This window comes from Myotis lucifugus, unplaced genomic scaffold (assembly GCF_000147115.1).
Source record: "Myotis lucifugus unplaced genomic scaffold, Myoluc2.0 scaffold_33, whole genome shotgun sequence".
Lineage (NCBI taxonomy): Eukaryota > Metazoa > Chordata > Mammalia > Chiroptera > Vespertilionidae > Myotis > Myotis lucifugus.
In genome coordinates, this window is record NW_005871081.1 from 8,834,413 (window position 1) to 8,851,587 (window position 17,175).

General features: G+C 34.9%; 1 protein-coding gene across 1 annotated transcript in view; it reads right to left on the minus strand.

The window, feature by feature from the left end:
- The window catches only part of ITGBL1 (integrin subunit beta like 1), a 198,826-nt gene that overhangs the window by 17,973 nt on the left and 163,678 nt on the right, over positions 1-17,175 (minus strand). Inside the window, exon 8 of the mRNA XM_006086929.3 lies at positions 2,111-2,227. Within this exon, the coding sequence (XP_006086991.1) occupies positions 2,111-2,227 (117 nt within the window). The remainder of the gene's footprint in view (positions 1-2,110; positions 2,228-17,175) is intronic.

A 17,175-nucleotide genomic window follows, 5' to 3' on the forward strand; every position in this document is an offset into this window, starting at 1 on the left:
GACTTAAGATTGAACCAAGAGGAATGCTAGCATATAAGTCAGGGGTAATGACATCAAGTGATTAAAAATATTTAAGGGCATATATGTTTAAAGGGCAACGCAGGGCTTTATGTGGAATAAGTATGCAGTAAGTATTTGCTGATTTGATTAAATTTGTGCTATATACATGATAGGATATTACTAAATAATGAGAGAGGTTTCCTTATGATAATGGGCATTTTTAGATAGACTGAGAAACACAGAAACTTTGCCAGTGTGTTTTTTTGGCTTGAGGAACCCTAATGGCCAGTGTCTTCTTAATTGTGCTCCTCCATGCTTGGGCGAATCCATGTGAAGCTTCTCCACAGAAGATGCACCGCAGGGTAAGAGACACTAAAAATACTTCTGAGATGAATGACAGTCACTTTGATTTGATAGCTCAGTGTCAAGTGTGATAAGAATGACCAGAAAGGAGAAATCAATGCCACCTAAAATTGAAGACCAGACAGTCACAGCTCTTAACACATTGTTGTCACAAAAGGTATTGACAAGCTATGTTATTTAGGATAAACATGAGCGTGGAGATATTTCACCCTCTCCCTCCTGGAGCTCTTTCTCCAAGCAATCGAGGAAAAATGAAGAAATCAATAACAAGGAAAACAAAAAACGTACTCACTGGAATGTGAAAGGATGTGTAGATATAAGAGGTTTCTACAACATCAACCATTTCAACCAAGTCACCCGAGCAGCTGGGCAAGGAGACCCATGTGAGGAAGACATTGCATGCCAGAGAAAATGACAATGATAACAAGGTCTTCTCTAGGTGCCCGGCAGGCTTTCTATATCCCGTTGTGAGAATTAAATGAGTCAATATACATACTGTACTTAACAAAAAAGACTGCGCTCTGCTTAGATACTTCTGGTAACTAATACCAGTGAAGGGACAATCTCAACTAAAAGTAATATTGAGATAAAGTCCAAACAGTTTAATGTCACGCTGGGGGAAACTGGTATAGGGAGAGATCTGTGAACCGAACATCAGTGTCAGATCCTGGGACTGCCGCTATTTAGCTATGGGACATCAACACCTCAAACCTCACTCACTTTTCTATTTGAAAGATGAAGAAAGCAGGAACAATTACTGAAGGTGGCTGCCGTGAGGGCTGCGGGAAATAAACCACCTGGCACCACAGTCCTTAGAAAGGGCCTTTACCTTGGCTCACAAAGAAAAGAAAGAAGACATTTTTGGTCAACTTGCGAGTGTTTCATAGTTGGTTGGAGAGATAATAGATAGATACACATGGACATTAGACAGATGGTAGTGATAATGTCCCTGCCTTTTCTATGCTGGACCTGCATGTTGATTTTATCCAATAAAGTGCCCAATTGCATTATGATAACTATCTTGAAGAAATACAGCTATATTCTTTTAGTCTGATTCCATACCCAGTGCTCCTCAGTTGTACTGGAAACCTAGGAGGAGGTATCATCAGCATGCATCCTCTCTACAGTATCAGATTTTGCAAGATTGAACTATGAGAATAATGTTGACTCCCATCCCCTCCCCTGGATGAAGACCAGGTAGACACTGTCAACCTTCTCTCCCTGGGACTCTCAGTTTTGCTGATCACCTTCTATCTGTCTCGTTTGTTCTTTGCAGTTTCTTGCTTTCATAAGCTCTTATTTGGGTCTCAGAGCCATTATGGGAACTGAGATATTGTGTATTTCCTGTGATTTTGTAATTAAACTTAGGAAGTTATCTTACTATGTGTGTGTGTTTTATTTTTCAAATTTATGGGTGATACTTACTTCCCCCAGGATTTATGAGTACAATAATAAAAATCATCTTAAACTGTTCAGTGGCAGCAAAGCCTTTTACTATCTTCATAGAATTTAGTTTAGTCTCAACCACCTTTTATCAATAGTGCACTGTGTACTTTCACATGCCCGAAATCAAGAGTCCAAGAACATAAAGGTCATTACAAACATAACTGTCTATTGCCTTTAGGTTGAGTTGTGTATTAATTTTAGTTTATCTTCTTTTCAACAATTAGAAAAAAAGGTTAAGTAGAATAAGGAAGGCAGGTGACGCATGTGGCATGCAGTAGCGGAAGGCTGTTAAATTGTTCACCTCCACAGACTACACCGTCGAGGTCTTCACAGCAGCGATCATCACACTCGCACGTCTTCCCATACACCCTGCGGTCCCCCGGCGGGTAGCAGGTACATTTGCCACATTCACATTTACCTGCAAAATACAAAGGGGGAGCACGTACATTAGGAGATTCATAGAACCAGGAAGGCTTTCAAAGGAAACAAGCACACTATTAAAGCCAGACCTCCGGACCAGTTCTAGGCTGGACCATTTCTAGCTCAGCAAACAACTTTTCTGAACCCCCTGTGGTAAGCTGAAGGTCAGACACAACCACCAAGGTGGTCGGGAGTGGAAGTGACAATTCCAGGCTCAGAAGTCATTCACCTTTACTACTGTCCACCTTTTGTTTCTTTCATCTTTGAAGACTAATTCAGTTATTAAACTATCTGGGTATTTCACATTCATCTTAGTTTGATGGTACCATTGAATGTAACTGAATCGACTTTACATATATTGAGAAATTTAGCCTAATGTGTTCATTTAAAAATATTTTTCTTTTGGGTGTATTCACCACATAAAGAAAAAAATGTTCATTGGTACATTGCAACATAACATTTTAGTGACTGTTTTGCATCAATTTTATAGTTCATTAAACACATTTTAACATGGAGCATGTGTCACGGCACATGACTTAAATATCTTTATCATTTTTGACTTAAAAATAAACATGTAAACATTTTTTGGAATGAGTTTGGTTCATAATTGGGGACTGCCTTAATATCATTATGACTTTTATCATCACTTCCTGAGCTGTAAATATGTGTCAAACATTATAATGTCTTAAATTCCATCATTTTGTTTTCATAATAACACCCATTGACTAGCTTAACCACTATCATTTACTAAACAAGAAAAAACAAGGCCAAGTTACTTTCCATGGTGACCCAGTTCATAAGGGAGAGATTCAAAATTTATATCCATGCTCATTAATGTTAAAGTGTGGACACTTAACCATTGAGCCATGCTGCACCTGAGTATACCCATAACAGAGCACCAGAAGACTATACAAGAGAGTAAATTCCTTTTGTTTGAGGAATTTGGACTAGTTTGCCAAAATTTCAGCTGGGTAACTACTTTGAGACATCTGTTACTCTCTGTCATTAGCCAACCATCATAATTATACACCCACTGAAATGATCATGAGATGCTTCAGGACTGACCCCACACTGTTGTTAGTCATTCTGTTGCTGCATTTGTATCTTGTTAAAGACATTCCGAGTTGGTAGAGAATGGGAGAAGGGAAAATTAGTATTTAGAATCATATAATTTCAGAGCTGTAATGATAGATGATCCAATGCAGTGATTCATTATCTTTTCTGGAGAAGTGTTGGGGTCATGGTCCCTTTGAGAAACTGGTGAAAGACATGGCAATAGATACTCCTGTGCTGGCTGCCCTTCAACCTGTCTGTTTTTCTACTTGGAGACAGTCTCAAGTTTAGCAGAAGACAGAGTCCCTTTCCTTGCCCAACGAGATTCCCTCTTTGTATGCCCTGGCAGACAGGACAGGGACACACCAGACACTCTTGGCAGGGCTTTGATTTTTGAGGGTGACTTCAAGGTCATAGGAGCAGTGAGCTTGACACACAGTGGCTAGTTCAAAAGTGGTGGCAGCTGGGGCTGGTCTTGGCAGTGCCTTGCTTAGCTGGAGTGTTGCATGAGCTGATTTTGCAGCATTGCATTCTGAGCCTAACCCCTTCTAATTCAATCCTGTTTCATTCCAGTTCATAAAGTTGGTTTCTGTTGTTTGCTATCAAGAACTATAACGGGTAGACTCCAGATCTCTCCCTGGAAGAACATACCAGCACACATTTATTTTTTGTAAAATGTCAGGAAGATCCATGACTTGCTGCAATGTATTTAATAGATGAGGAAATTCAAGCATGCTGAGGCTAAATGATTTGCCTACAGCCAGGGAAATAGACATCGGCAGTGTTGGTGCTAGAACCCAGATTATCTGAGCCCCAGTTACCTTCTGGTGTGCATAACCATGCTAGCCCTCACCATGAGTGGATGTATGAATAATAATAATCATCCAGGCTGTGGAGACAGAGAGACAAACTACTAGCAAAGAAGAGTAATGAAATAAGGCAGATATCTAGGATTTTTGATCAAAATATATTTTACTTAAACATTTCAAATTTGATACTCAAATAAAATACAAAAAAAGTCAATACATTTACAAGAAGCACAGTATATAGCTCTATGTGCAAGTAATCATTTTAACAAATAAAATATATCTCACTCAATTTAGATCTTTTTACTTTAAAATTTTTCACAATCATTAAGATGTGTTTATATTTGCCACAAGTATTAGATTAAAATTTAAAATCCTGCTGCACTTACTCAAAAATATCTCTTATAGGAAATTCAATAATTATTGAGAACCTATTTTGTGTGAATAATTTGATTAGATAATATTGTTAATGTTAAACAAAAGGTACGTGCCTGTAATTTCTGATATGCTATATAATTTCCAATTTATTTTCACTAAGTATTAACTCCAAATACAAATTTTGTAGAATGATTTCTAAGTATCAAAATCTTAGTTGTTTTGTGCAAAATTATTGGCTTTTTTATAATAAAAATTTATTCTGAAATAATAAGTCATGTTATTTAAAAGTTAAAGTTTTTCAATATTTGTTTTAATGAAAAATTCACATGATCACTAGACATATATAAAGATCCTCTCCTCTTAAGCATATGAGAAATGCAAACTAAAACCACAATGAGATTCTTTCCAAAACTAATCAGATAAACAAGCATTCAAAAAATGACCATAAGTTTGGCAGTGGTTTGGAAGTACAAAGCAGGTTTTTGTTTGATATTTTTTTACAGCTAGTGAAAGTATAAATTAGTAGAATATTTGGGAAGACTATTTAGCATTGTCTGGTAAAGTCAATATGCATAATATTTAAACTAGAAACTCAATTCTTAGCTACGTTCCCTGGAGAAAAGCATACACATTTGTACCAGGAGATATTCCAGTACAACCAGAGAAACACTATTCCAAGCAGTCTCAAAGGAAAAATATCCCAAATGTTTATCAATAATAGAATAGATAAATATCTATTATATTCTCAAATGGAACACTCTACAACAATTTAAATGAAGGAAGCACCATTGGTTGCACATCATGCTTGAATCTTAAAAATGCAGAGTGTAAGAAGTCAGCCACAAATAATACATATTGTTAGATGATATAATTTCAAAACAGGCAAGTCCAAACACTTTAGTGTTTAGGAATATATGCTTAGCTGGACAACTAAAGACAGGTGTAGAGGTGATTACCATGAAAGTGAGAATAATAGTCATCTTTTGGGGGAGGTATGTGGGGTATGTGGCAAGAGATAAGAGGTTGCTCTTGGGATTCTGGCTTTACTCTACTTCTTCACCTCAGTCATGGGTTGGTGTGTGATTACTTTACAAAACTTCCTAATGCTATAAATTCCACCATATACTTTTCTAGGCATAATGGATTTTTCAAGAAACAAGGCTAGTATAACTGGTGGGCCATGTTGCAAAATTAATCAGTTTCTTTACTTAACTCCTTACAACTAAATAGATTCCAAATGGATTCAACATTTAAATGTAAAAATTTAAAACATAAAATGCTAGACAGGAATATAGGTGGGAGTTTTCATAACCCTAAGATAGGAAAGACTAAATATGACAACAAACCAGAAACATACATTTAACCATTGATAAATTTAACCATAAAATATGATATTTAAATTATTTAAAGCAACAAATAGCACAAGACTAAAAATAAACAATGAACTGAGACAAAACTTTTGTACAAATAAGACAGATAAGTAAAAATTACTATATGTAAGCCTCATATGTAAATAAGAAATGATGTACACCTACAAGAAAAATAGACCAAGGACAAAAATGGATCATTCACAATATAAGTAATACATGATAATTACTATCAATGGTGAATTATTTATATCTTTTAGTAAATCCCATGGAAATAATCCACACATTTAAAATAACTATGCTTTGTTGAGAAGTCACCTGGTTTAATTAAAATACATAAAATTTCTTCGATCTTTTAAGTTAATAATATTTTACCTTATATATCTTGGGAGAAACCCTCATTTATTGTTTGTTGGATTTTGCCCACAAGATGCTGCAAGGCACATGCCAAACAAATAAACAAACAAAACAACAACTCAAAAACACTAAAGTAAGAAAAAGCAAAAATTTTATTCTATATATAGGATAATTCAATATCACTAAGTTATAAGCTGAGATAAAGAAAGAGTAGCTTGATACCTTTATAAAATATAGATTGCCTCATTTTAATTTTTATAAATTAAAAGATCAAAAATTTATTGAGGAATTTCACTAGTTTTCATTCTTATTAACTGCTAGAGTGCAATTACAGGAGAAATAATAATTTTTTATTTCACAAAATTGGAGACTGTTGGAGATGGAAAAGTCAATTTACAGGGAGGAAAAGCCCCACAATTTACAAAAGAGGAAATGAACCTCTGTGCCTGAGATAACGTGTGTCTTATTCGAGGTAATATTGTGAAAACAAGGGATCCAAAGGTCATAGGTCATCTCTCGCGGTCACAGAGTAAATAAGGGGTACGCCTCAATCATTTCTATACCTATTGTTGCTTTCCTTTTTAATAGTTAGAAACGGTCGTGTGACTCTTTGCTAATGAAAATGGTGAGATATGTCAAAGCATTGTCTGAGAAAAGGTGTTTATCTCTGGTAGAGGGTAACTATATGAAATTGTGAAGGTGACAACATTTGTTTTTCAGGCTATATATCTTTTCCTCCTTCTTTCCTTCTTTTTTTCTCCTCTTGTTTCTCTACTTCTCTTTGTCCCCAGTCATCTCCTCCAACTCTCTTTCTCTCTCTCTCTCTCTCTCTCTCTCACACACACACACACATAGGCACACACAGAGGCACACACACACATACGCACTCACATGCACACATACATGCCCTCTCCTTTCCTTTCTTATATGTCTTTTCTTTTTGGATTCCTCTTTTTGCACAGTTTTAACCATTACAAAGTTCTCAATCTTTAGACTTGCCTTCTCCTTCCCTCATTCTCTTTAAACTCCTCTTTATAATGTCTTATTTCCATAGGACAGAGCCTTCAAATTAACAGCGACTATATGCTAGATAGGGAGATACAAAGAAAAACAAAAGGGACACTACATCCTAATCCAAGAATTAACAGTTAGAGAGAATCCTTTGATTGACTAAATGGATAAACTCATATCTCATTAAATGTTAACAACCAATTCAATCTCTTCTTTACCACCAGTCATATCATTGGGCATTTGTAAAGGAGTAAATATTTGGAATTTTCAGACACCACATGGTAGATGTGTGGACCTGAACAATGACTGCTAAAAACAGAAATCATCTCCAGAAGCCATAAGTAAAAATACAACACACACACAATCACAAATCATTTCTATCCTCTATGCTCACATCTGAGGTGTGGAAAAATGATTTTAACTTCCTTAAAACTATACTACAGAGAACACATATGTGTTCTTATTCAAGAATAAGGCTCATCAACCTTGAAAAACTGCATTGATTTGACCACTCCCTCTAGTCACACACTCTACAAACACTTTTGAATATCAGCTAGGGGCTAAGTATTGTGCTAGATGCTGAATATACAAAATTAAGTAGGACATTTAAAATTTTTAATAGTAGAGGGAATAAAGGTAAAATACATGAGTATGCACACCCTGTAGAAAAGAGAAGTTCCCTGGCAAAGGTGACCTGGGAGTGAGTCTTAAATTGTCTGTTAAACGTCAATGGGGCAAAGAGGAAAACTAATAAAGTTTATGGCACAGATATAACTAAAAGCATGGGCTCTGAATTTATATATATGTGGATTTTTATCTTGACACATCCACTGTTAAATGTGTTTCCTTGGAAGAGTAAGTCAAACCTCCTTTATCATGGTTGCCTGATGGGAATAAAATAATAATGATAACATAAGATTATTTTAAAAGCTAATTATTGTAATACATATAAAGTACACAGGACAAGGCTTAACACCTAATATTATTTAATAAATTATAGATATTATTTATATTTTTATAATAAAAACATGTTGGGGGCTGGGGTTTCAATTGCTCACATAAAATTCATACTTCTTCGTTCTCATTGCATTTCTCTAAAAACAACTGCATTTCCTGATCCAAAATGAGATTGTTTAAGAAGAGCACTATATGATCAAATGAACCTGCCAGCATGGTAACAGCAGGCACACTCTCTATGACCTTATTTTCTTTCACTTTTTAAAACGGGAAAAACCACACTTGCAGTGCATGCTCAATAGTTGGAGAGTAATTAGAGTCTCACATAAAACAGAAAAGAGATTAGCACTTTACTAACACAGTCCTCCTTTGCCTAAAATAATTGGTTTACCATAGCAACCTGATTGCACTAGAAAAAGCTCCTGCCAAATGCATCCTAAGTTCCCTTGAAATTTCTATGAGAAGGAATTAAGCACTTGAGAACTATACTATTCTGTACAATTTCATCCAAGTTCAAATATTTTTTTGAGAATCAAGTAATCTTCCATCATTTGAAAGTGAAGAGGCACCTTTCACCTTCCATTTCAAAATGGGCAGTGAGACATAATTTAAGCCACCTCAACATTACAATTGCTAGCCAATGAAGAATTGCTCATGACTTTTAAAGACACAGATAAATGTCAATCCTTCTGTTTGTGCTTTCTTAGTACAAAAGGATTAAAGTGATCAATCATGAACTATGTGAGAGAAAAAAAAAGACATTTAAGCAAATGTGTGCTAATATAATTTTCTGTTATCTGCCCCAGAATGTCTAAAATTGAAAATGGGAGCACTAGGCTTCACTTTTCCTTAAGGGTTTCCTAAGATATGAAGAAAAAGATCACAGAGGAGGTCTATTAGACCTATAAATTAGATTACCTCATTATTTCAACCTTAAGATAGTTTCTAAAATACAAACTGAAATTACTTGATTCATTTTTCCTAACTATAAGTTAGATATATATAGTTAGCAATATCATAACTAGGTGGCGATACAATTAGTGGCAATATCACGTTCATTTACCAAGTAACTAAAAAACTAAGTGACAAGACCAGGGTTAAAAAGTCATGAATGAACTAAGGTGGAAAATATGGAGCTTAAGTAATTAATTAATGTGCCCATCATGAAGTGGCCACGATCAATTAGAATAAGAATCTTCTTCCTCCCTAGTAAACTCATTGGCTGGACAGTGGGCAGTACCTGCTTCAGAAACAAGGTTTTAGGATTCTGCAAACATAAATCATATCACACATGGACCCATCCCTGGTATGGACTTTAATGATTCCATTCTAGATAATAAATAAATACACGCAACTGTAATTCACCATGAAACACTCTATGTCTATGGGATAAATGCCAAAGGACTGACACAGCAAACAAATGCTATTCACCAGTGCAAGACAGTGTTCTGTGTGCTGTAATTAGAGAAATGGTTCTATAAAAAGTTCTTGAAGATGAACTTTTTGGGGGGTGGAATCAGGCCTTAGTCACATTTAAATTCTTGGTTTTTGTAACTTAAAGAAATTCAAAAGTACGAGTGAATATATCATTTCCTTATTACACATTTAAGCAGTGTTAATTAAATTGATTTAAAGCAAGTGTGAGCTTTCTTTCATATCAGGAATAATTAGCAGATTCATTTTATAAAAATTGAACAGTGAAATCCATATGACAGCAAACATTATATTTTCCATCAACAAGCTAATTTTCTACAATTAAGAAAAATTATTCTATAAAACAATATTTTCTACTGATCATTTATTTATTATTCTTTGTTTCTAAATTTACCAATATTGATTCCCCCAAATCATAAAACAGTAGAAAGAACATAGTTTATACACGTAAGTGTGTACATACACGAGGGTGCAGGTGCATATGTACATTTAAATTAGAGGATGCTGAAACGCCATGTGAGCAACTTATCCTCAAAATGTTCATTAATACAGAAACCAAGACGGAGAAATACTTCCTAACATTGACTACAAAGTAAAGGTAGTTAAGCATAAAAATACAGTTTCAAGTAATGGGACTTACTGGGACCATAGTGATCCAAATCTATGGAAATATGTATATTCTCAAATTATATACAAATAAATATTACTTGTAAAAGCCAAAGAGAGCAGTAAAAAGTCATAGGAAAGATCAGAGACTGTGGGAAGACACGAAAAGAATTACTTGTCCATCTTTTTCACTATTTCAAGATAATTAAATATTTATTCTTAGAAGAGACCATGGAGACCTCAATGGCTAAACTTAGCTAACTAGAAAAACTGTCTGATGACCAAATAAATGAGGGTCCTCTGTGTTCCTTGGATTCTATCAGATAAAACATTTTGTTTTAGTAAGAATATCAAAGGGGTAGTGTAGAGATGAAGAAAGAGAAGAAATATGCTTCCAATTAAGGGGAAAAAAGGAAGGTGTTTAAAGAAAAATAACACCCAAATACATGTGATCCTCTATATTGGCAATAGAAAAAAATGTCAGAAAATAAAGGTTTTTAAAATGCAGGTCATTTATGTAGGCATTCACAACTTCTTAACTGTAGAAAATGTAGGAAAATGTAGAAATTGAGCATTGCCCTGTGTACCAAAAGGTTGGCAGTTTGATTCTTGGTCAGGGCTCATACCTGGGTTGTGGCTTTGATTCCCAGTCTGGGAGCTTAAGGAAGGCAACCAATTGATGTTTTTCTCTCTCTCTACCTCTCTCTTCCTCTCTCTAGCTAAGCATGCCCTTGGGTGAAGATTAAAATAAAAAAAGAAAAGAAAATGTAAGATAAATAATCACTTGTTTGAAATAGAACCTGAGCTTTCTTTGGGTGCCTTTTTATTATGAGGTAAACTGTGCTTCTGTGTCTCTCTCATTCAAATCTTCAATAAAATCAAAGGAGTGAATACAGAACATAAAAACAAAACAAAACAAAATCACATGTAATTGTTAATTGTCAAAAACGTTCCTGCCGTTATCTGAAAAGCAATGTCTTCTTTGAAGTAACAGGAAATTGCAGTATCAGCTCTGCAGTGAAATGACTTTTGCTTTCACCTGATGTATCAAAAGAAATAAACTATTCAATCAGTCCTAGCAATAATAGTTAACATCATACCACAAAAGCTATTCAGGGAATGAAATGAGGTAATAACAGAGAACAAAAAAAGGCTAAGTGAGATGCTTTAAACAATGATAAGCTCCACATCACACAAAAAGCAGTGTTAGAGGACCCTGATTACTTTTGTCTTGAGTTATCTTTGACTTAAATACATCTGATTGCCAGAGAGTCCAAAGGATTGGTTGCTAGTCCATGATGTGTTACATGAATTCCACTAGAATTTTCATTTGCATATTTCTTTCTTTTTCTTTTTTTGCTAGAAAATGACAACTGCTTTATGGGAAGCATAGAAGGAAGTGTGTACCATATTTATAAATTAGAACCTTAACATTGTTGCCCTACCCGGTTTGATTCAGTGTATAAAGCATCAGCCTGTGGACCAAAGGGTCCTGTGTTTGATTCCGGTCAAGGGCACATACCTTGGTTGCAGGCTGCTCCCCGGCCTGGGCCCTGGTCGGGGTGCATGAGGAGGCAACCAGTTGATGTGTTTCTCTCACTTTGATGTTTCTCTCTGTCTTTATCTCTCTCCCACTCTCTCTAAAAGATCAATGGAAAAATATCCTCGGGTGAGGATTAACAAAAAACAAAAAACAAACTAACAAAAATTATTAATTCTCCAACAATTGATCTATAGATTGAATGCATCCCTAGATATTCAGATACCATTAATGGTATGTAAATGTAAAGGGAAAAAAATAGCCAAAGCATTGTGGAAGAAAAATGGGTAGAGAAATCATAACATTAGATTTTAGTATAGTTAGTAAACATTCTAAACTTATTCGCTCCCAAATCTAAGTGTCTTATTTATCTTCCACTTAATTTTTTATTTTATTTACTTTTTGGTTTATCCTCCACTTAATTTTATTTACTTTTTGGTTACAATTTGGTTAAAATGTTATTTTAAATGTGTTTTAATTAATTTTCACTTTCAGAAATAGCATTGCAAACTATATACCCCAATCAAGCACACTTTATATGGGATTTAGGTTCCAGCAATATGAAGAGCAAGTAACATCTGTACCTAAAATAAAGTGTTCGTTCCATTGCTGGGCTTATGGGAAGAAATATAATTTTCCAAATACTCAAAAACAAAAACTAAGACCTATGACAGTGATGGCGAACCTTTTGAGCTCGGCTTATCAGCATTTTGAAAAACCCTAACTTAACTCTGGTGCCGTGTCACATATAGAAATGTTTTGATATTTGCAACCATAGTAAAACAAAGACATATTTTTGATATTTATTTTATATATTTAAATGCCATTTAACAAAGAAAAATCAACCAAAAAAATGAGTTCGCGTGTCACCTCTGACACGCGTGTCATAGGTTCGCCATCACTGAGCTAGACCAAGAGCAATTCCTATAAGCTCCCATGAAAGGGGTCCTGAGAGTACCTTAAGGAATGAAAGTAGAGAAATAGAACTTGAGACTCCTGAGACTAGGACTTAAAGAGAACCAAGATCAGTAATATCCTGTAAGAAACTAATACAAATACTCATTGAAGAAAAGTGTCCTGCATTTAAGCTTTAAGATTTTGCAAAGTTTAGGAGAAACCATGTATAAGCTCACAGGTGAAGATCAACATGTGTGCTCTCTTTGATAGCACATGTACTGAAGACAACACATGCACATATAAGGAAACAAACCACCATGAGTGAGTCAGAAAAAACACACACATTTTTTTAGCTCTGTGCTATATACTGGTTATTGTCTAATTAGCCATCTTGTCACGTTCTTTCTTGAATATATTTGTTATTGTTATTCTAATATCTGTATCTAATAATCCTAATAACTGGGTCATTTAGGCATTTGTTTCTATTGTCTGTTGTTATTTCCTTGGTCCTGATTCTCATTTTTTGATTGAATGTCAGAAATGTCAGAGCCGTTGGGCAGTAGTGCTTTCCCCAGAAAGAGTTCACCTCTTGTAAGTAGATAGAGCAATGTATCTCATCCCAGGTATATTTTTAGCCCAGGGCACATTTGGCAATGTCCCCAAACACTTTTTAGTGTAGTGATGGGTTGGAGGTGCACTATATCTAATGGGTAGGGGCCAGGGATGCTGTTAAACATCCTACAAAGCACAGCACAGACTCCAGCCCCAAATGTGAAAGAGTGCTGCTATTGAGAAAACCTGAAAAGTGAAGGCACATCCAAATAGCAATGGAGCTCACCAGAGACTGAGTTGCATTTACTTCTTGTTTACCCTCCTCCTCCCAAGAGATCCAAAAACACTGTCATCTGAGCGCATGCACACACAGACATATATACATAGAATGCTCACATGAAAATGACCCCCACGCAAGTCTACACCTCATCCTTTAAGACTGATCATTTTCGCCTCCTTTAAGAAACAGTGCCTGCCACTGCCTCAGCCCACACACACAATCACCACTTGAGGCTTGAATAGTATCATTATGATGTTTAAAATAGAATCTGGGTACTGTTCCAACAGATATTGATTGATCTAAAATGTGCTCCATGGGGTTGAAGTCTGTTACATAACTTTTTTAATTCTAAACTGTTCATTTGCATCTTGCATCCGGTGTTTATGCAAATCATTAGCATTTTTATGCCATTTCATAAAAAAACCATTCACTATATTTTTTATGTATACCTCTATTATCCCTTATTAAGAATCACTCCCCTAATTTCAAATCAAGATTTTAAAATATTGCATATAAACACACACATATTGAAATACTAAGTGCCTTTTACTTTTTAAATTATGATTTCACTGATTTAAAATATATTATATAAAGCAATGCCTAAATAATCACAACTCAATGCAGGATCAATGTAAATAAAAAGAAAATACATATGCATAAGGCAGGAAATTCCCTGTTAAACTCAGCTTCAGGGACAATTCCTGTTAATGTTGCAATGAATTTCATTCTAGTCTTTTATCTACACCTATTTTTGCATATGTCAGTAAACAATGCAATATATTTTATCTAAAATTACAACATAAGTATTTTAGTTAGGGGCACTTTTAAGAGGATTCATTTTAATTGAGATCATTCTTTTAGTAGTCTTTTTCATGATCTAAACTGTGGCTAGACTTAATCCTAAAGTACAATATTTGTTTTTCAAGGGAGCAGATAGTATATGTTACCAGCCTTGACCTCTACTGCACACATTTGAATTCCTCCTGCTGACAGAATTTCAAGTGTACATTAATTTACTAAGAGCTTGACTAATTAGCCATTCATTCCCAAGAAGAGAGAGTGCTGATTTAATCACTTAAATCTGTAATTAGACTATCTCTAGGAGGAAAAAAAATATTTCTATACCACTCTTTTAAAATTGCCCAGGAACTCACAAATAAGCTTCTTTGCCTTGTGTGCTACCCAAGAATAAGAAGAATTGTAAGGGTCCTGGGAACTCTTTCCTTTGCTCCCTTCATTCAGGATTGTTCTAATGTGAATTATTAATAGAGAATCATTTGCTCTCTGCTTTCTTATCTGCTGAGATAACAATTAATATTCAACCATGTGGACAGCACACAGGAGAGGGTCTAAAATCTTAATCAAACTGATGAGTCTATGAAGATTGATAACCCCAAGGAAGAGAAAGTTACCCTCCAATAGGAATTCCAATTTTCACAGAAAGAAAACTGACCTCCAAGTGTTTTGTAACTATAAAGAAAACCACTATTATGGGTTGAGTAGGCTTAGTTAATGTGTAAGGGGTGTCATACATAATAAAACAAATTAAAATGAAAGAAAGGGGACCCATAGTAAAATGCAGAACAGAGAGTTTTGGTAATATTATTATAATTAAAATCCTTTTTTTCTTGAAATATTAATGTGGACAGAAATATTTATTACATGTAAAAATATAATAATATTATATTTAAGATCATTTTTTCTTGAATAATTGGTGTTTATTGCATGTAACACTATTATATTTAAATCATTTTTCTTGAGCCCTAGCCGGTTTGGCTCAGTGGATAGAGCGTCGGCCTGCAGAATCTGCAGGGTCCCAGGTTCGATTCCAGTCAAGGGCATGTACCTTGGTTGCGGGCACATCCCCAGTGGAGAGTGTGCAGAAGGCAGCTGATTGATGTTTCTCTCTCATCGATGTTTCTAACTCTCTATCCCTCTCCCTTCCTCTCTGTAAAAAATCAATAAAATATATTTTAAAAAATAAAATAAAATCATTTTTCTTGAGATATTAATGTTTATTGCATGTAACATTATTATATTTAAAATCATTTTTATTTAAATAAAAAAACAAACAACAACAAAAAACAGAATAGAGATAAGAACACATTATATGATACTTTAAATTTCTTTTTTAGTTTATGTTTGATGGGCAAGTGAAGAAGAAGGTAGAATTACACCCTTTGTGTATGAATTAGACTTTCTTTATAGACTTTGGTGTATGGGTTAGATTAAACTGTTTACCCAGGGCCAATATAACATCAGATTAGCAGACAGGGGGCATGTTTAATAAAAGCTTAAATAATGAATTAAATAAAATGTTAATTAATAATTTTATTAAAAAACAAAATGATGAATTTTTATGCAACTTGGATTAAAATTGAAGCTATACCGGGGAAAACATAATTTTAAAAAGTTCAATAAAGTGTAGCAATTACATCCATATTCAAATGTAAAACACAATGAACACTATAACAGCTTCATTGTGGTTCAGGCCAAGTCTAGGCACTGTTCTTCCTGCATTTGGGCTAGTTTTCCATCAGAGGCAATCCTGGGGACACAGTCTAATCAACTTCACACTATTTGAACTAATGAGGAGCCTGAATATATATCAAAGATGTATTGTATTGACAAAAAGAAAAAGAAGTAAATAAGAAGGATGTAAAAATAGATTATGTAGACTTAGAGATGAAATAAAAGTGTTAAACTACTCTCAAACAAGATATTCAATAAGGGTGAGGATTAGTTATTCACAAAGGAAGGGAAAATATTGCCAACTATTACAAACAAAAGAGAATATAAGTGCATTTCGAGAAGTATGGTGTTAATGCTCTGGCCGGGTGGTTCAGTTGGTTGGAGAATTGTCCTGTACATCAAAAAGATTATGGGTTGAATCCCAAGTTAGGGCGTGTATGGGAGGCAACCATGACATCTCTCTCCCCCTCTCTCTTTCTTTCTCTCAAAATTAATAAAAGCATGTCCTTGGTGAGATGAGGATTGAAAAAAGTAGGGAGTTAATATGGTGAACTTCAATTCGCTCTATAAGTATATATCGCATTCTCTGAATATGAAGGCTTGCAACTGCTGATCTTAATTTTCGCTTGTGGCAATTGATAGAAAAAGGCACCACTACTGTGACAAGAACTGTTACCAAACCAGTCAGCTCATGTACTAGTCAACATGGCACATCAGTGGGATGTTGTGACCATCCGATTAAACAATGGAGAAGCAAATAAATTTTAAAGATAATAGTAGATATTTTAAATGAAGGTAAAGACATAAGATCTATCAGTTAGCTTCATAAGAAGGGGAAGTGAAAATTGGATTTATAGATATACAAATGTTAATGAAAAACCAGAAGAGAGAGGAACTTAAAAATACAATTTTCAATGCTTCTGTTCTCATATACCAGGTTGCTCTCAATTCCAGTTATCTGATTTCCTTGCAACACCAATGCTTTAAGTACATTTGTAGGAATAGAAAGAGAACTACCACAGGGGTTTGCATTTTCTGAGGATAAGTTATTAGTGCATTCATTTGACTAAATTTATCTTGTCTGCCATCTTTTTGTTACATTTAAGTATGCATGTCTAACAACTGCTTTTTCAATAACTATGTCCATTCCTCTCACATGAGATAAAAGATAAGATAAACCAAACACCTATTCTATGCCATCAACCAAAGTGGCAGTTCTGGCGTATCCATATCCTT